The following is a 20,326-nucleotide window of genomic DNA, read 5'->3' on the forward strand; positions in this document are numbered from 1 at the left end:
GCTGCTGTTTCCCATGGTCCTTCCAGTGTTATGACTGGTCATTATCAATAACTACAACCCCTCCATAATTTAAATTCAAGCATTCTACTTTTCAATCACAAACTCCTATCTTTCTAGTTCCCTCCCTCCAAGACTTCAATTTCAACAAAGCTTCAACTCACTGGGACCCATAATCCATTGTCCCTCATCCACCTCTTGTCCTCTATTTCTTACCTGGCTTAAATCCCATGGCACATCATTATGCCACTCTTTGACATGTACCCTCAATCCACCTATTTATTTCCTCACTTGGAAAAAAATCAATTCTATATGCATATGCTCTTTCTTCCTGTTAGCAAGGATGAGGCAGTCCCACTGCTTGGGCAGTAGATCCCCTCTCTTCTCACTCCAGCATTAAAATTTTTCCCTTCTCTCCTGGACCATTCCTACCACTATAGAAACACATTACCATTTCTCTCATCTTAAAAATAAACCCTCTCTTGACCCCACTACTCCTTTCAATGGCCACCCTTTACAGAAATCTCAAAAGACTCATCCATAATTCATTTCTTGTATCCCTAGCCCCTAACCCACTCCAGTCAGGCCTTTGTCCCAACACTCTCCTAAAACTGCTCTTATCAAGGTCACAAATACTCTGTACATTGCCAAATTTGTCATATCTCAACCCTCGTCTTACATAACCTCTCAGCAGCACTGACTCAGTGGTCACTTGCTTTCTGAAGCTCTTATCTTCACTTGATTTCCATAGCACCATGACCCCCAGGGTTGTTTCCTACCTCACTGGCTGCTCCTTTTCCTTCTGAGTCCTCAACATTGCAGTTCCCAGGACACTACCCCAGGACTTCTTTTCTTCTCTTGCTACCTGCAAGAGAAGATCACTTGATCTTATTCCGTCTCAAGGTTTAAAAAACATTTCTACCCTGATGATTCCCAAATTTATATCTCTAGTAGAACATCTCCTGGAAATACCAGACTAGTATATCCAAATGCCTACTCAACATCTCCATTTGACTGTCCAATAGGCATCTCGAAGTACCATGCCCAAAACCAAACTCCCAATCATCCTCCAAATCCACTCCTATCCTAATCATTCCCATTTTATTAACTGCAGCCTCATCAGGCCTATATTTGTATGGGAGTGATTCTCCAGGATTTGTATATAATTGTTCAAAAAGGAGAACTATTTTGATGTCTATGTGGTCTTCAGGTCCTTTGGGATTGAAATATAAAATATTTAAGTTGGCAGGGCATGATTTTCAATTGGAATTAATTCCTCATTGGAGACAGGAAAAGTTTGAGGTAGATAATGCATTGGCTGTTGCCTTAAAAAAGAATCTAAATTTCAAAAATTTTTATTTTACTGACCTCCATTGCCCTCTGCATGGTTAACTGAACTAAGCATTTAATAAACTGTGTGATAATTGTGCAATTGTAATTACTTTAGAAGTGTCCCTATTTAGATATGGCCGTCCATACTACTGAGTTCTTACGTGAAAGTCACACCCACCCATTCACACACTTTGTTCTACTACAGAAGTTGTAATACAACAAGGTGGTGACTTCCAGCTGGGATCTCTTGGTTTCAGCTGGAAAGATGAGCCGTACAGGCTGGGCAGCATTTCTCAATCTTGACTGATGTTGGTACCATCGAAGGACATTGTTTAAAAGGAGGGAATCCCAAGTCCAAACCAACATCTACCGATTCTGATTTGGAAGACGTAAAGTGGGGCCCCAGGATCCATATTTTTGACAGATACCCAGGTGAGTCTTAGTATTTAGGAAAGTTTGGAAAGCATTGGTGTGTGAAGATAAGACTGGGTAATCTTGTAAGAATCCAACAAATTAATAATAACAGTAAACAGACACAGGAGGTACAAACGTTAAATGAATTTATCGATATATTCAAAGATATCACCATTAAGAATTCTTTCTGGGCTTCCCTGGTGGCGCAGTGGTTGAGAATCTGCCTGCCAATGCAGGGGACACGGGTTCGAGCCCTGGTCTGGGAAGATCCCACATACCGCGGAGCAGCTGGGCCCGTGAGCCACAATTACTGAGCCTGCGCGTCTGGAGCCTGTGCTCCGCAGCAAGAGAGGCCGCGATAGTGAGAGGCCCGCGCACCGCGATGAAGAGTGGCCCCCGCTTGCCACAACTAGAGAAAGCCCTCGCACAGAAACGAAGACCCAACACAGCCATAAATAAATAAATAAATAAATAAATAAAAATTGAAAAAAAGGGAAAAAACTTTAAAAAAAAAAAAAAAGAATTCTTTCCACCAAAGATATGATAAAATTACTGTAAATGCCTGCCACAAACAGAAGATAGGGACAACATTTAACACCAGAGGATGTGGAGCAGGAGAGTCTCTTGTGAGTGGTGTGAGGAGGAATTAGCAGTCACTTCAGAAGATGATGGCCAGTACCAAGGTGGAGTGTGGACATACTTTTGAGCGTGTAATTTTACTCTTAAGTATGACCCAAAAGAAACGCTTGTACAGGTACATGTATAAGCACACTCTTAGCAGCGTTCTTCTTAATAGCACCAAAAAAAAAAAAAAAGAAGGAAAGAAAAGAAACAATCCAAATGTCCATCAACAGTAAAATGAGTAAATAAGTTGTGGAATAATTTGACAAGGGACTGCTTGTTACACAGCCCTGAGTATAAATGGACTACAGCTACTACAGCTAAGTATCAATATACATGAATATCAAAAACACTATTTTGGGTGAAGAAGGCAAGTCATAGAAGAATACAAACAGCATCTTTCCATTTACATGAAGCTCAAAAACAGGCAAACTAAACAATATATTGTTTATGCACTCATGCATGTCGTGTACAGCCCAAAGAAAACTGAGGATAGTTATAACCTCTGTGTAGGTGGAAGGAGAGAAATACAACTGGGGAGCATATAGGATGCTTCTGCTTGGATTTGATTTCTTAAACTGGGTAGAGAACACATGGGTATGTGTGTTATTATTCTTTAAACTGTTGAATCACTTGGTATATTATGTCTGAATATAAGATTAACATCAATGTTTAAATAATAACGACCATTTATTGAACACCTACTTTCTTCCACCCACTGTGAAATAAACTCCTAGACATAATAGATTGAATATTTACCACAACCTTGCATGGCAGGCATTTCCTCCCTGTTTTACAGATTAGTGAACAACACAAACTTGTCCTTATGGTTACTGAAAGCCCAGGGCAGGATTTGAACCAGTCTGACCCTGAAGTCTTCTGATATCCCCTTTCTCATAAGGTTAGTTATTACTGTGCTGGGAACACTTCCAAGCACTTTACATGCAACCTTCACAAGCATCCGGTTTTGAAGATGAGGGCATCAGGCACACAGAGACAATATGATTTATCCAAGATGACACAACTGGCAAGTACTGAAGTTGCCTCCCTTTACACTCTATTGCCTTCCAACTCTAACCTCCTCAATCTCTCTGTAATCCATTTCCCATTCTCTCCTTTCCTTCTGACTAGTGCTCTTCACTCAGGATAATCTCATCACCTCTTAGAACCTTAGACTGCAAACTACCTTCTGCTTTCAGTTTTACTCACTGTTATTACCCCAATCAGTATATCCTCTGCACTGCTCCTACTATGGTCTTTCTAAAATGAAATTCTAGCTAGTCCCAGCAACAAGATGGATTGACCTAATGCAGACACCTCACACTATAAATGCAAAGAAATACTGGATAATATATGAGAAAAACAAATTTAATGTGCACCCTGGATTGAAGAATGATGCTGAAAATAAAGAGTTCTGTTCCCCTTTCCCACTATAGGCAGGAAAAATCGCAGACAAGTGTTTTTCCCCAGACAAAATAATAATAAAATAACTTTATTCCAAAGATGGATTGGTCCCAGAAGAATACTTCCCATCCTGGTGATTAGGAGTCTCCAAACATAATGGCCAGCTACCTGCCACCATAGGTAAATTTTGTTGGTCTACAAGCTCCTAAGATTTGTCAGTAAGAATCCAGTCAAGAAAAGAGAATATACTCCATGTAGCACAGACAGAAAATTTAATACAAGGAGCTAGTTTCAAAGTTGTAAAAGTTAAAAAGGAAAGCGGGAATGGTGAGAAAACACCCAAATTAGTAAAATCAGGAAGCCACTACCATGTGTAGGTCTGAAGGAATAATGGGAGAAGGGGTGTTTGTTCCCTGAGGCTTGGAGCCAAGGCCACCAGTCGGAGCAATGTCCGGGAGCCTAAACCAGAAGGAAAATGCAGCACTGTGGCAAAATTTACCTGGAGCTGAAAGAGAAAAGCAGAAACAATCTAGGTTCTTCCCTCCTGCAGCCAGTGCCTCCCTATGGCTGAAACCAGTCACTAAGAGAGTCTGGAAATCTAGTTTGCAGAGTCAGCCACTAGGATGAATCTTAGAGCAAACAGGTAAATGATTAGCCCAAAGAACTCTCAATGATATTTCTATGCCTTATCCTTAAATATGAGCTAAAAAAAAAAAAAAAATGACACAGCAGGAAAGATAATGCAAAGAATGGGAAAACAAATGTTTTTAAAATGAGAAACAGGAAACAATTCTCTTCTCAAAAAGATTAGAGATGTTATCGCATCCATGGAACAATAATATGATGCTATTAAAAAATCAAAACAGAAAAGAAAGCTTAAAAATTTTTAATCATTGCTGAAATTTAAAAATTTAAATTTGGAAGATTAAACTCTCCCAGGAAATAGAACTCCAGGACAAGGAATTTGACTAACTAGAGTTCTAGAAAAGAAAAAGAAAGAAAACAGGGAAAACAGAGGAAAGAACATTTTCAGAAATAATTTCCTAGAACTGAAAGACACAGGTCTTCAGATTTAAAAGGTCTAGTAAGTGCCCAGCACAAGAGATAAATCACACCTAGGCAATTCTTTGTGAAATTTATCAAGGTAAAGGAAAGCCCCTAAAAGCTTTCATAATATCAACAATAATAGTAATAATTACTATAATAACAAAAGTAACCAACAAAAAATGAGAATCACATTGAAAATGTATCATAAGCAGTGTATTATCAGAGGCAATTATCAATATCTTCAAAGTTCTGAGGGGAAAATATTTGTTATTTAGAACCTAGTTTTTTATATGCAGTTAAATTATCAATCAAATATGATATAAGACTAAAGATATTTTGACCTCATACATTTTATTTAGGAAGTTATTTGGTGATATACTACAGTAAAATAAGAGAACAAAGCCAAGAAAGTGAAAGAGAATCAAGAGAAGAAAGATCCCAGGGTGACAGCTGTACATCAGGACAAGAAAATGATCAGTCTGAATTGGAATGGGAGGACAGGCTTTAGAGGGAGGTGGGAGGGATGCAGAAAAGGGAAAATGCCATACATTTGATATTCCTTGAGAGATGGTGACAAGGCACGCAATGTTAAGGAAAATAGAAATAAAAACATCAACACACAAAATACATACAACTGGTCAAAAAAGGAATGTAATCGTGGTACATTACTTGGCCGGAAAATTAGCAATATTTACTTGTTATAGTAATGTAAACACCAGCTATTAATTTTTAACTTTTAGAATCTACCTGTATACAAAGCAAAAAAATGACAAAAAGGACATAGCCTCAAGTCTGAAAACGTAAAATTAAAAGCTGAGATGACAAGAGATGAGAGGTGATGGAGAGGGGCCAACTGAAGAGAAAAGCAAGTCCACAAAATCCTCATCCTCACGGCGGGGAGTTGAAAAGATACCTTCTACACTTGTTAGAACAAGAAATAGAGGTGTGAATATATTATTTAAAGATACAAAGGTAGTCAGAGCAATTAAAAATAGTGGTTTAGCTATGTTAGGAAGATGGAAAAGAAAACGTGGCAGGTATGTGAGCTAAAGTATCACCTATCATAACAGAATATCAAGAGTATATCCAAATAGATGAATCTAGAAATAATTTCTACGATTTTGAGGTTAAGATAATTATCAGAAGAAACAGCTAAAATAAAAGAGTATGCTTCTAGGGAGTGGGACTGCCAAGCTGAAGGAACAGAAAAGGCTGACGTTATTTATAAGCCTCTGCAACACTTGAAAGTCTTGCTCCTTATTAGTTTGATAAAATGTACATGTGAGAGTTGCAAAGGTTTAAGTTACAGAATACCCAGGTATGAATTTTACACCATAGACTAGGATGCAAGAAATTGACATTTTCTCCTCCAATAAAAGTTAATCTGTTCCAAGATCCCATCCTACAGGTGGTCAGGAATTCAACCTCAGTGGTTTGCAAAGACCCTCCCCCAAGGCCCGATGTTGCACAGGCCCTAAGGGTGCACGAAGTCTTCAGCAGTCAGTCTCCCCGGCGTTAGGTCCATCCAGCTGGCTGTCAGTAAGTTCATCATCTAACCCCTCAGCCCTCTAGAGGCAGCAAGCAGTAACCCTCTGCACTTCCACCTCATAGAGTGCAAGCCTTTGTTTTTTAAAAAAATGAAATAGAATACATTTAATAGAAGATATAAGAATGCACAGTGCACAGTGAAAGGGTAAGTATCGTTACCTAAAACTTTCCTTTCACACGTATGTTCATGGACTCCTGTGTGTGTATTTTTTATTGACCCTAAACAATACTCCTTACTGACATCTTTTTCTAAATATCTTGTCTCGTTACAGAGCATTCAGATAATAGCCTAGTTTACAAGCGGAGTTTTGCGACTGCTGGTTCCAACAAAGGCTTAATCTAGTTCAGGGCACATCAACATTAAGACCTATAGTACCGACAGATAAAACATAGATGAGAGAAAGAACCCAAGCCTCCTAGGTACCCTAACTGTGCTGAAACTAATCAGGACAATCCAGGTCAGGTAAAGGCAACACGAGCACAAGGCCAAAAAAGAAATACGTAGCAAGAGATGAGTTTTCAGGATTTATTACTTTTGTTTTTAGTACAATTTTTAATAATGGCAAATTTAAAGATAATAATGAATCATAAACCATTGAAAAATATGAATCAATGAGTCCAAGTAAAGCAAGTAAATGGAAAACTGAATAAGGCAGGGCTCTTGCTCAGAGTAGAATTCTAAAGGCCAGGAGTGACGGAGTGTCCGCTTCTATAAAAGGAGAAGGACTTGAGGATCTCCTGTGCTTTTCAACCTCTACCATTTTTCCTTCTAACTTTATGTGCTTTTAAGGTTATCTGTAAAATCTTTTAAATGAAACATGTTATTACTGAACAACAATGGAGTGGGGAAAGGACCAATATGTAATAAATATTGAAAATAGTCAACACGTATTTCTTTAAACATATAGCATATAAATACACACATATTATTTATGTATATATATATATACACACACACACACACATATATAACTGTAATCATTAAGTAGATGACTGACCTGGGTTGTAATTCATTCTACTGAGTTACTGAACCTGAGGACGGTTGCAAAAGCCCCCCGATTTGTAGCCAACTGTCAGAAGTGGGGGTCGTCTGGGGGCCCCACTTGCAGTCGGCGTCTGAAGTGGGGCAGTCACATGGGACTGAGGCCTTTACCAGCCGGGATCTGAGGCTACTCGAGACAGTGTCAGGATTGAGTTCAACTGCTGGACACTCAGTTGGTCGGAGAACTGGAGAACTGGGGTGGAAAAACGACACATACTTGGTGTTAAAAGAAAACCATTACAGATCCAGGGAGTGCCCCTGAACTGAAGGCCAGCTTTGGTGGGGTGGGGACACTTTCAGATAACCTAGAGTCCCCTCTGAATACGCCAGATCACAGAAAAGCAACACTGAAAGACACCTGAGAAATCACCTCTAATTTCGTCACAGAGACTAAACAGGTAGTGAGTCGTGCACAATTTTTAGATGTCTTGAGGTAACTATTTTGCAGCTTCCTAAAACGACTAATCACGCGTTTTCTATTGCCTACAGTGGATGTAATTCTTTCTACCCCAGGCTGATTAGGGAAGTGGTGCTACCAATAGGACTTTCTGCACCCTCTGTAAACAGCCACACTTGGGAGGTTACACACGTTCTTCTCGCTTCTTAAGAAGGCATACCTTAGTTACCTTCCTGCTACCACCGAAACAGAGCAGGACTCTGTGAGGCCTTCCCAGGTACAAAAGCCCCCCCTGCTGTGTCTCCTGCTTCTTGTTTGTGGAAAAAAGGTTTTAGTCTTCTAGGCCTTCCCTAAGTTCCAAAGAGGAGACTCTAGCAGTTACCAATCAGGGAAGTGAGGGAATGTAGAAACAGAGGAAAAGCAGTCCAGCAAGAAAAGTAATGGTAGCTTAAACACTAGTTCATCAATAAGACAGAGTCCTAGTTCTTCCTCACGGGAGAAACGTAACAATCTGACGCCTACCTTTGAGGTGCTCTGCAGAAACTAAGAAGACCCCCACCCGGGTGGAGGGTGGTGACCACGTGCTGAGCACAAGCACGTGGACCCCAGGCAGGCTGGAACCAGAAGGCGGATGATTCAGATTCCCGTCACCTCACCACAAACCCATCAGAAGAAAGCCCACAAGCTGATCACACACCCTGCAACTCTCACCCCTAATGTTGCCTTTGAAAGCCCTTCCCCGAAAGCCATCTTTGGGTTTGGAAACTGATGATGTGAGGAATTTTAACAGGACTGTGGACAAGCTGCAGGGACAAGGGACAGTGCCATATGAAGATCATCAGCTCCACCTGTGCCAGGGAACCCTGCCGCTGAGCTGAAAGGGCCAGGGAAAAACAAGATCTAACACTAAAATACCTACGTTCCAGGCACTGGGCCAGCTTCATTCACACACACTTTCTGACCAAAGGTAATTCAGCAACATTGAAAACTGAGCATTAATATCTGTTTTGAAGATGAGGAGACCGTAACTCACATGGGTTACAGAAGCTGAACCTAAGGCCACGTAAACAAAGAATGTGGCCCACCACTCCACCTGTAGGAATGGTGGGATGAAGGATTAAGTTGCAATCCACTGCAGTTGCCCACCGACAGCGCACGCTGGAGGGAATTCAGGTTGGAAAAAGCAGGAAGCTCTCGGTGCTTTGGCTATATGGCCCCCAGATAGTGAAGATGCATGTGTAAGGAAGAATTTCAATAACCGCAGATTCCTGCATCTTCCTATACATACATAGGAAAAAAAAAAAAAAAGCGCTAAAATCATTCACTTGAGATGTCTGTTCTCTGTGACTAGCAGTGATCTTTTTATGCTAGACTACATGTTTCCCAGCCAAAAACACTGAAATATATGCTGGCTTCTCCCCGACCTCTTCAGAGCAGTTCCTCAGAGCTACCTAGAGGCGGCCTCCTGGGTTAGTGCTCAGTGAGGCCCGAATGAAACGTAACTCACAGCTGTCGCGCCGTGCGTCTTCTCCATCCGCAGCCACACGTCACACGACACGCTACCCCCGTTTGTGCAACTGCTGCTGCTCTTCCGTGACAGCCACATCAGCTGGCTTTGTTACTGCCTCGGTTTGCTGTGACAAACATCCTGACGTATTTCCACTTGGCTCTGTCCTCTTGACCTTCCCAAAATACATGGTAGAAACAAAAGTCTGTTTCATGTCCACCCAAGTTTAGCCTCCAAAGCCATCTTACACCCATGAGGGTAACACTCTCTCCTACAGGGAGGGCAGGGCCTTTTACCCCCATTACAGCTGAGAGAATGCTGCCAGAGAGTTGCTGGTTTTTCTGCTCCTCCAATCTAGGCTGTGGGGGGTGGGGGAGGGGTGTTATTTCTTTTGTCTTTTGTTTTTTCACAAGGCCTCGAAGACATTCAAGAAAAGGCAGTGCTACCCTAGCTAGTTTCAGAATCATCTTTTCCAAGTGTAAACGCTTTCTTTCAAGGTTAGTTAGTCCTGAGCCACCTAAACAGGTGGCCCCTGGAACATCATGTGCAGCCCTTAAAGCAGGGAAAGAGCCTTGTAAATTATATTGATGAAAAGGCTTAAAATTACTTTGCCCTACAGAGACACAAGAGGGAACCCTAGAACACCACTGAAGGAGGAAATACTTTTCTATGGAGGCCGATGAGAGGGAGGCGGTAAGAAGGCACGGCAAGTTGGAAGTCCAGAACTGCCACTGTCCCACGCATGCAAGTAAAAGCCAAGACACACACACACGTAGGCTTATGTGTATTCTGATTCCAGAAAACTAATACACACACACACACACAATATTAGTTTTCTGATACTAGCTTACTAGCACCAAAAAAGTTGAGAATTTCCTTAGTGTACTCTACTAAGCCAGTGTTTCAAGTTATCATGTTCTGTGTTGTACTTACAAACCAGCAATGGGCACTTCAGTCTCATTCAACGTAACAGAGTGGCGAATACGTGCAAACACTGCCCTAGGCTCTTGGGATACAGCAGCAAATAAGACAGACAAAAACGTCTGCCTTTCCCTGCACTTGTACTCCAGTGGGGTGGACAATAAAGTAGTAAAATATCGCTTTGAAATGTATACAAATACCAAATCACTGTGTTGTGTAACAGGAACTAATACTGTTGTAGGTCATTTATACGTCAAAAACAAACTCATAGAAAAAGAGATCAGATTTGTGGTTACCAGGGGCAAGGGGGAGGGGTAAAAAAAAAGCAGTCGAAAGATACCTACTTCCAGTTATAATACCGAGGATGTAATGTACAACATGGTTAATATAATTAACACTGCTGTACATTATGTGTAAAAATTGCTGAGTTCTCATTACAAACTAAAAAATTCTATTTCTTTAAGTTTGTATCTACATGAGATGTTGAATGTTCACCAGAACTACTGTGATCATCATTCCATGATGTACATAAGTCAAATCACTGTGCTGTACACCTTAAACTTACCCAGTGCTGTATGTCAATGGTATCTCAATAAAACTGGAAGAAAAAAAAAGAAATATCCAGGTGGGACGGTAGTGGTGGTGGCAGTGGGAAGGGTGGAGGGGTAAGTAGTAAATTGGGGATACATTTTGAAGAATACAATCCCTACATTACTTATTACACAGGGTTTTTGAGAGGATCAAGTGAGAAGGAACATTAGTTTGAAAACAATAAAATCTTACATAAATTTCATTAAACCGATAAAGCATATGCTCCAATCTCTACTACTGAGTCAACATTTGTGATACTGTTCATTTAGAAATTCAGTTAAGTATTTGGTGGGAAGAGAATACAAATCCATTTTGATTAAACTGTAGTTAGCGAAGTGTCTGATGTTCTATTTTAATGAACTTTACCAAATCACGGAATCAAGCTATCTCAGGAGCCTTTTCCAGGTGTCGTCTAAAAAGCCTACAGAAAAGCTACAAGCACGGCTGATTTAAAAAAACAGCAAGCTCTATTAGGACCTCAAGATCATGAGATAGGCATATACACTACTATAATAGTGGTTAGGGAGTGAGAGATGCTACAGGTAAAATAAGCCTTACAAAATCGCATCCACAGAGTCTAGAAAACCTGCCACAAGACTGCTTCTAGGGCACGACACTACGACAGGCGTAACTTGCAGCAGATTGCAGCTCCTCTTAAGCAGGAGCTTCCCAATGTGAGGTGCACCCTTTAAACACGAAACACCATGGTGCCTCCTGCACTCAGGTGAAACTAAGTACCCTTCCTTCCAGGCAGACAAATGGGAGACAAATGCCCCAAGAGGGACAGAGTCTGGAGCAAAGCACTGCTTTCCAGCAGTAACAAAGACACTGCAGTAGGAATAGGGCTTTACTTCCTACCCTCTCCTATCAAGACTCTGCCATCCTGTCTGGACCGTTAACTGCCTCCCTCTTTGACGTGTCTTTCTGTTGTTAACAGCTGGTTTTAGTCTAGGTGGCCAAGCACTTGGTTGTAAGGTGTAGGGGTTCATGGAAATGCAGAACTGCCTCAAGAGCATTAGTATGTTTTGGTGAAGGTATTAAGACACCAGAAAATTATCAAGAGCTTTAAAACCTTGCCACTGAAAGTGCGTTCTGTGTACCAGAAGCATCAGCAGGGAGACAGAAATGCAGACTCTCAGGCCCACCCAGACCTGCTCACTCAACACTCTTCAGGTTGGGAAGAAACTCCCTCAGGTGATTCTTAAACTTGCTCAAGTTTAAGTAGTACTGTTTTACAAAACAAACGCACTAGTATATCTTAGATATACTAGGGGTATGGTTAGTAAGAAAAGTCTAGTTATTTATTCTTTCCTACTTAAGAATTCAATTGTTGAGTGTGAAGGTTATTCTGTTTTATCACCACAATCCTTGGTCGGCCCTCACTTCACATTTATAAATACAAAATATTTACGTAATGCCTCACCTACCCATGTGTCAGGAACCAGTAAGTCAGCAAAATAAAAAATGAGCTGCGCAAATGTAGGCTATAGAGATTCATAATTATCTTACATCAAGTCAGTATTAATGTTCAGATCATTTTATACTACAAGAAAATACACATATTTGCCAGAAGCAAGTCTGACATTTTAGCAAGTCTACATTTTAGATTTCTACCGTAAGTACTCAATACATATGTGTATATATGTAAACGTGTATATACATGTATAGGTACACTATATATGCATGCTTGTGTAAACATACAGACAAACATACATATGCACACATGCACGTAAACACACTTCTGGCCTTTAAGGAGCTACATAACTATCAAACGTAGCTATATGGTCTCCTTAAGAGCAGAGATGGCCAAGGCTTTATTTCCTTGAAGACATCAATTCATTCAAGACTGAAAACAGTTATCAGTATTTCAAAAATAGGCAGAAAATCTGTTACCATCACTATGAAAACAGACTTTGCTCTCTGAACCACAGACTTTGCTCTCTGAACCATGGATCCCAAAACTGAGGAATACTGCCCAACAATACCAGTTAGACACCTGTCTACCTTATTCACTAAGAATCAGAGAACACTTACCAAATGTGTGCTGCTAAACAAATTTTTTTTTAAATATTAGAACTTGAGAAATAAAGTTCAATAACTAAACAATGAACAGATTAATAGTTTTATAAATAAAACTGAGAATAGACTGTCTCAATTTTATACCAGTATTTTTTTTAAAGGGGAAAGAAGGCCCCTTTTCATCTCACATTTAATTATCAAAAAAAGTCTTTAAAATATTTAGAGCTCCAATGTTTATGACAGTGTAACTAATTATAGTTTACCTGAAGAGGAGCTCTCACTTTAAAGTTTTTAACCATGATTTTCAGGAAGCTATTTCAAGTAGCACATAAACTTGTATATAGGAGCTCTGACTACCTACTTACACTTTCAGTGCTTAGGGACAAAACTCCTACCCCACCTTAAAGCTCTCTCTCACTATCTCTACCATCCTTTACTTGCTGTTTCTTCCTCCATGATGGGAAAACACTGATCTGATAGAGGAGTACTCAGAAAGTGCAATATTCCACTGTGCCCTTTAATTTCTCCTGTAAACCAAAATATAAAGGATTGAAGGAAGGAAACAAGGGAAGAAGGGAAAAGAACCATTACTTTCTACCACTAAAATCTGACCAATATCTGTGATGGAAAAAAGAGAAATTTGTCTATTTTGAAATTATTTTAATTTACAAATAGAAAACATCTTGGAAGAAAAAAAATGAAAGAAAAACACAAAACACATAGGCAAATTTTTTTTACTCCATGAGCGTCTCAAATCCACACTTGTTCACCAAGCCCCAAGATGAAAAACACTTTTCTAAAAAGGTATTCAGCCACCACTGTAAAAGAAAAAAACATGGTCAATTGTGAGTGTATGTAACATTTTAATAATAACAAAAATTTGAAATGCCATATGCTGTAATTTTACGGAACCAAAACCAGTTATTTGAGAACCACGCCTACATTACTCCAAAACAGCACAAAAGGGAAGAAACTGAACTTTAAAATCTTGGAACTGAAAAGGTCTTTACAGAGGACGTGGCTGCTGGAACAGGCTTAATCTGTTAAACCTCAGAATCCTCATTTGGAAAACATGCTTAACAGTCTAGCATAACATCTTTCTCAACAAGACGAAAAATATGAATTACGTAACAGGGTGGTTAGTTGCGAACTTTTTCAATCTGATGTACAATCAGCCATTTGAAAATCAAGGCTGCAGAGTAGTGCGCTGGTTCTCAACCACTATATCTTCCCATAATCACTCAAAAACCTGGATTAATAATGAAAATAAAAATCACCTTCTCTACAGAAGACCTTCCAAGTTTGAAAAGCATAAACATTAAAATTGTATACTGAGATATACATTTTAAAACTGTGATGTTAAAGAAAATAATTCCAGTACTAGACGAAAGTTACACTCCTAAAAGAAACACTCCTGCATCTATACTTTAACGTGAAGTGGTTTAAACTGTATTGCTGCAACTAAGATACCCACAACTATAAAACTCCTTTAAATTATAACCCTGTGGATATTCTGACTGCTGTAATTGTATAGAAGAGGAAAAAATTTCATCATTAAGAAAAAAAAATGTGATAATTCAGCCTAGTGAAAGAGAAGCTTGTGTTTATACTTTACTTGCTACCGTCTCAAAATGATTTAAACAGTGATTTATGCTCTTTCAAGCAGGAAAAAAAGATTTTAGTTTTACAGCTGTCATGGCGTATCACGAAAAGAGTTAAGTTTTCTGATAGCTTTTCTCACAAAATGTTTTATTTAGCCTTCATTTTAATGTAAAAACTATCTAGAGATATATTTTTTTAACTCTTTAAACACTGAAAACAATTGTGTTACTAGAAGAAAAGTTCTCTAAGCAAATAGCTTCCAAAAGGTCATAGTTCAACAATCTCTGACTAGCAAGGCTGGCAAAAGATATATTGTGCCTGCTGCAGAAATGAGAATTAAGAGAAAGCAAATTTTTAACACTTGTTTCAAAGACCTGTTGGGAACAACTGGACTAATGAATCTTAATCCCAAAAGGGTGCGCTAAGAGTTCACTGTCCTAAAAGGTACTTTAGGCCACAACTCAGATAATGAAACAAAAGATGTTTGAACACAAAACTAGGATAAATAACAATGTTGAACAGATTAAAAATGCAGAAGTCTTCCATAAGGGAATCTAGCAAAAAGGAATTTAACAAGGGTAATGTTCCATTCTTAGGCTAAAAACAAACCACACCAACTATGTAAACCCAGGATAAAGGAAATTTATTGTAGCCGTTATCTGTGAGAAACTGAAGATTGTAGCCTTTAGCAAGAAAACACCCACAGCAGGCAGTGGATTCTAAACACCGGATTTTAAGAGGGCTTAATGAAATGCAAACTGGAGCCTGAAGTGAGGCGCCTGACTCAGGATGAGCAGTGGTCTCAAACTGAGCCGGAATGAGAGATGGCCTATACAATGGTTAAGCACACAGGCTCCCGAGCCTGGGTTTCACGTGCTGCTTTACCACTTATAGGCAGGCGACATACTTACTTACTCTCCATGCCTCAGTTTCTTCATCTATAAAATGGAAATAATAATACTGCTACCTCACACAATTGTCATGAGGGTTAAAAGAGTCAGCTCACATTAAGCTGTGTGTCCTCGGCACACAGCAAGTGCTCAATGTTAGCAATTATTATTACCATCATGATCCTTAGAAAAAGGTTAAGAACCTGACGTTGTTCACTTACTTCAACACTTCACTCAAGTGTTTTCAATGTGTACAAGAATGCACTGGACTAGGTTCTGTAGTGTATATACACAAACTACAGAATATACACATATATACAGTGACGTATTAATATTACCTTATCAATTAACTGACATTCCTAACAATTTAAAGCAATAACTCGGTCAGTTACACCTGCCTGACAGCGGACCGGGGAGCAGGAGGGCAGAAGCACTGAGCTTACGTCACAGGCTCCACCCTCCCTCCTCTGTTTACTGGTTAGGTAGGGGCTGTAGCCCAGAGACACTGAGCTCAGGTTTCCCAATTCTACTTCAGGATTCGCTCCGTGATTCCACTATTCCAGAAACGGCATTCCTCACTAGGAATATAATAGAGATTTCTGAACTGATGGAGGAGGTTTGAGAGATTTGGTCCTTTCCAGGTCTAACTTTCTGTGATCCTAAAATACCCCTGTGTGGCATGTCTTCCTAATAGCTATGAAAACCTACTTAAGAAAGCCACCTGACAATACTCATCCAGTCTCGTCATTTAAAAGACAACTTCCACCATCATCCATAATAAAATATCTAGTACTTAAAGAGACTTATAGTTTACAAACCATCCCCACCCCATAAAATAAGCCTAAAAGGCTTCTCTCATGATTATTTCTCTGGCAGGTAGGGCTCAGAGATTAAGCGAATACAAAATCAGAGAGCAAATAAGTACTGCAACTCACACTAACTCTTTACACTGAACAAAATGGCCTAAAACTGACTGCTCTAATTGCACACTGCCATAAGGTGTTCCCAACAACTTGTAATGAATCTTGCAATGAATCTAAAAAGCAAAAGCATTTAGAATAGAATAAAGTAATCCCAGTGTTCCTCTGTCTCTTCTCCTCCTCTCTAATATACCTAAAGGTGTATTAGTATCAATGGCTCATTACAATAACCACAACTTCCGTTTAGGTTCTTACCCAAATTGTTTTTTAGGGTTTTACATGACCTAAGTCATTAATCTTTCCATAGCCCTAGTTAAGAACTATTATCCTTACTGAATAAACTGGGCATAGAGGAGCTAATAAGCAAGTTGTCCAAGGTCATGACAACTATTAAGTAACAAGAAAGAGAATCTAAACCTAAGCAACCTGGTCCAGAGTTTGAACTCTATCACTATAGTGATTTTCAGATGGGGAGCATTTTCTCTGCACCTTAAAAATCTTGTTGACAAGTTAATATATTGCACAAAGAGGACCTGGGTTTGAATATTGGTCCTGTCACTGAATACTTGTTTTGTCTCATACTGAGTGCCTTTAACTCATTTCCTTGATCCTTTAAAATTTTACTTATTAAAAAATTAGTGCCTATCTCACAGAGTAGCTATAAAAATTATATAAGATTTAAAGTCACTTTGAATTATCTGGTACTCAGTAAACAGCAGTAGACTGTAAGAACATTAAAAAGTCAAGAAACATATGTGTGTTAACGAAATAGCAGGCTGTTAACTCAAATGGTTTGCATTTTCATTCTATCCTAGATATTGTCTATTTCATAAAGTTTACTTACACAATGATGTTATTAATAGGAATATGGATCAATTTCACAAAAAAGCCAATGAATCCCATTATGGCAAATCCTATTGCAGTTGCCATGGCAATCTTCTGGAATTCTGGATTTAAAAATACAAAATTTACATTATTTTTTGCATTGTCACTGCAACTATAGGTGGAAAAAAATTAGCACCGACATAAACTTACTGGTGTACATTTCTCCTGATAATAAGTATATAATTTTAAATAAAATAAAACACGACAGTATCAATAGTAAATAAGGTATTTGACAGATCTTTTAACTTTCATATTTTATTGATATTTAATGATATATAAAAATAAAGTGCATGTTCAGGCTAGTGATTCCATCAACCAGCAGTGACATATTTATCTTCCTAGCAAATGACCAGAATACCAAAAAGAAATGAAACACGGACAGAATACACAGTATCTGTCTTAAAAATTTTGTAACATTGCTAAAAGTATTAATTATAAAAGCACAGAACATCACTTTTTATAAATAATAGGTCAACTGTCTTTGATATTATAATGAAGCCAAAAATAAGGCTTGAAAAACCGAACCGGGTTGCGCACAATTTTACGTAAAGGCTCCAGACCCTGGTGATATTTCCATTTAAGGGTATCTCCTCAGGGAAGCTCTCCCTGACCTCCTGACCTGGTTAGTCCTCCTATTACATGCTGTCAAACATTCCTCTATTTACCTTCCGTAATACTTACCATAGCAGTAATTAAAAATTGTAATTGTCATTATTTGCTTATGACTATCTTCCCTCAAAGAATCTAAGGTCCATAAAAGTAAGGACTGCTCCTTATTGTATATTTTTATATATTATGCTATATATGTAATATAATACATCATATTATAGTCTCTATTATATTCCCAGCTCCTAACTCAGGCAGCAGTCAATAAATGAATAGAAGCAGACAAACTGTGGTTCACCTCTTAACACATGAATTGTGATAAGTAAGAAATTAAACTTCCTAGGTTGGCACCAACTATGCTGTTGATTTCACGTTAAGGCTTTTTTTGCTTGGGGGAGGCTTGGGGAGGGAGTGGCACCGCAGGAAGAGCTCCAAAAGATTTTCCAGAGTAGAAATGTGAAAGATACTAAAAACTCTAAAGTCATTAAATACGACTAAGGCAAAAGCAACGTGGAAAATAAGGCTGTAACAAATAACCTTATACGATTTGAAAATACATATAAGAGAAAAATTTATAAGGTATGCAAAAAGTATACAAAGTTTAGGAAAAAATGACAATGTTAAAAAGCAATAAAGCGAAATAAATCAATAAAAATGTTGATGAAAGAATTGCAACAATTATTAAACCGGAAGACATTAATCAAATAAAGGGCTTAGAGAATGCAAAGATTTAATTTTATTACCTTTTCGATCCGGTTTGGTGCATCTTTTAACCAGCCGAATTGAGTCCTTCACAAACTGCCGACTTGGCTCAACGAACTGCATTACCTGATCCATGATGCCTGTTTGAAAAACAAAAAGGGAAAAAAGATACTCACTGATGTTATTTATTACAGAACAAGGACTTGTCGAGTTATATCAAAGTGTAAATGAGACCAGCCTGATATGGGTGGGTCAGTATCATCTCACCAAAAAAAAAAAAAAAAAAAAAACCCACAGACTCCAAGAGTAAATTGACATTATTTTTTGCAATCTCCAGCCAATCATCAAAACAAAGGCAATAAGAACAGGGCAGGTTTCGCCCGTGTTCTCATCACTGACAAAGGACGCAAGCTCTTAGTATAAAAGGGCTCTCACTGCAAAAAGGCTAATGAGCACTTGACAACAGATCCGCCCCTCAACCACCCTGCAGTCCTCCCGCTGTTCCTGCTGGGCAATCAACAGGGTTGGGACCCAACAAATATTTGCTGTATTTTATTTTAAACTCTCCAGACCCCAGCGTCTCGTGCAGTGAATGCCAACTGTGACGCTTCAAGGGCCTACAGTACAGGTAAACGTGGACATCCATCTGACTGTTCCAAACCATGGCCCCACAACGTTTTAAGAAAAGAGTTTCTCTACATGGGGCAGATCATCTGTACAATTTTCAAAAACCACAAAAACTGGCTAAACCAAGACCCAGACTCTCCGAGGCTGTCCGCTGAAGTCTGAATCTTTAGGTCTGGACACACCTTTTAAGGAAAAGGGCTATATGTATGTTACCGATGGGCTCTCTTGTGGAACCCATCACACAGTAGAAATGTCATCCAACCTTGGCTCTGACAGTCACTGGTACAACAGCCAATGAAGCCGATTCGCTGCTTGGACTTTACTGGATTTCAGGTGCTTACAACCGGGGCCAGGCACCCAGATACTCGGTAAGCTTTTGTTGAGTTAATGCCACCCGCAAGAAGTGGTGGTTCAAATCCCTTTCTATGAAATGCAGCCTCTCTAAGCCCCGGGTTTCTCGCCCAAGAACACTGAAAGGACGTCCGCAATTCTATAAACATCCCGGGCCAGGTGTGCTGGGCCCCTGCAACACACAGGAAGTAACGCCTGTTTCCTTAGTCTTGCACTTAACTCTGTTCTGCAAATCCACTGAGCCTAAACTTTATACAGATGTCGTGATAAATGCGAAGGGTCCTTTCAGGAAAAAAAAAAACAAACAAACACAAAAAAACCCGCGCAACACCCAAAGCACTGCACTGAATGTCAGGGGAGGGAATCCAATAACCCACTATGGCCTCCTGATTCAGACTCTAGACCAACCTTTTCACCCTCACAGCACAGGAAGGAGCTCCCCGAGACACGCTCCACACACACGGCCCCAAAGCCAACCCCGAAGGGACCCTCCGTGACCACAGCACCGAGACGAGGGAAGCGTTCCCAGAAAGGCGGCCGAGGCCGCGCGGCCGCAAAGCCGGCCCCGAAGGACCGAGGCCCTGGAAGCCCTTCTCCCTCGGGCACGCGGGCCGCGGCCCCGGGTCCGCTTCCCCCGACGCCGTGCGGGCAGGCGGCGGACGGCCGGAGGGCTCGCCTACGTCCGCCGCCTCCGCGAGTGACCAAACCGTAGCCTGGAGCCCCCGCCAGACGCAGCCTCACCTGCCCGCCGTCCGCTCGCGAAGGCCAAGACACGTAGCACAACGGCCGACGCACAGGCGCCGACCGGAACCGGAAACCCAGCTCGCCTACTGCCCGCCCACCCCTCCGTTCATTGGTCCTTCGGGAAGACGTCGGCGCGCAGGCGCAGTCCGACGTGCGTCT

The 20,326-nt window shown here is 40.1% G+C and overlaps 1 protein-coding gene and 2 long non-coding RNA genes across 3 annotated transcripts in view; all 3 read right to left on the reverse strand.

The window, feature by feature from the left end:
* The window catches only part of LOC309632314, a 33,702-nt gene extending 31,777 nt beyond the window's left edge, over nucleotides 1-1,925 (reverse strand). Inside the window, exon 1 of the long non-coding RNA XR_014246856.1 lies at nucleotides 777-1,925. This is a non-coding gene — a long non-coding RNA (uncharacterized lncRNA). The remainder of the gene's footprint in view (nucleotides 1-776) is intronic.
* LOC309632312 overlaps nucleotides 1-20,326 on the reverse strand; it is a 1,044,736-nt gene that overhangs the window by 679,811 nt on the left and 344,599 nt on the right. The window lies entirely within an intron of this gene.
* Nucleotides 17,093-20,289, reverse strand: LOC309632305 (protein transport protein Sec61 subunit gamma; the record flags this gene model as incomplete). Its single annotated transcript, XM_082399692.1, has 3 exons — nucleotides 20,165-20,289; nucleotides 18,487-18,585; nucleotides 17,093-17,199 (listed from the first exon to the last, which is right to left on the reverse strand). The coding sequence occupies exons 2-3, from the start codon at nucleotides 18,578-18,580 to the stop codon at nucleotides 17,093-17,095; spliced, it is 201 nt and encodes a 66-aa protein (XP_082255818.1). The 5' UTR covers nucleotides 18,581-18,585; nucleotides 20,165-20,289.

This window comes from Balaenoptera borealis (assembly GCF_965194805.1).
Source record: "Balaenoptera borealis genome assembly, chromosome: 7".
In the NCBI taxonomy this organism is placed as follows: domain Eukaryota; kingdom Metazoa; phylum Chordata; class Mammalia; order Artiodactyla; family Balaenopteridae; genus Balaenoptera; species Balaenoptera borealis.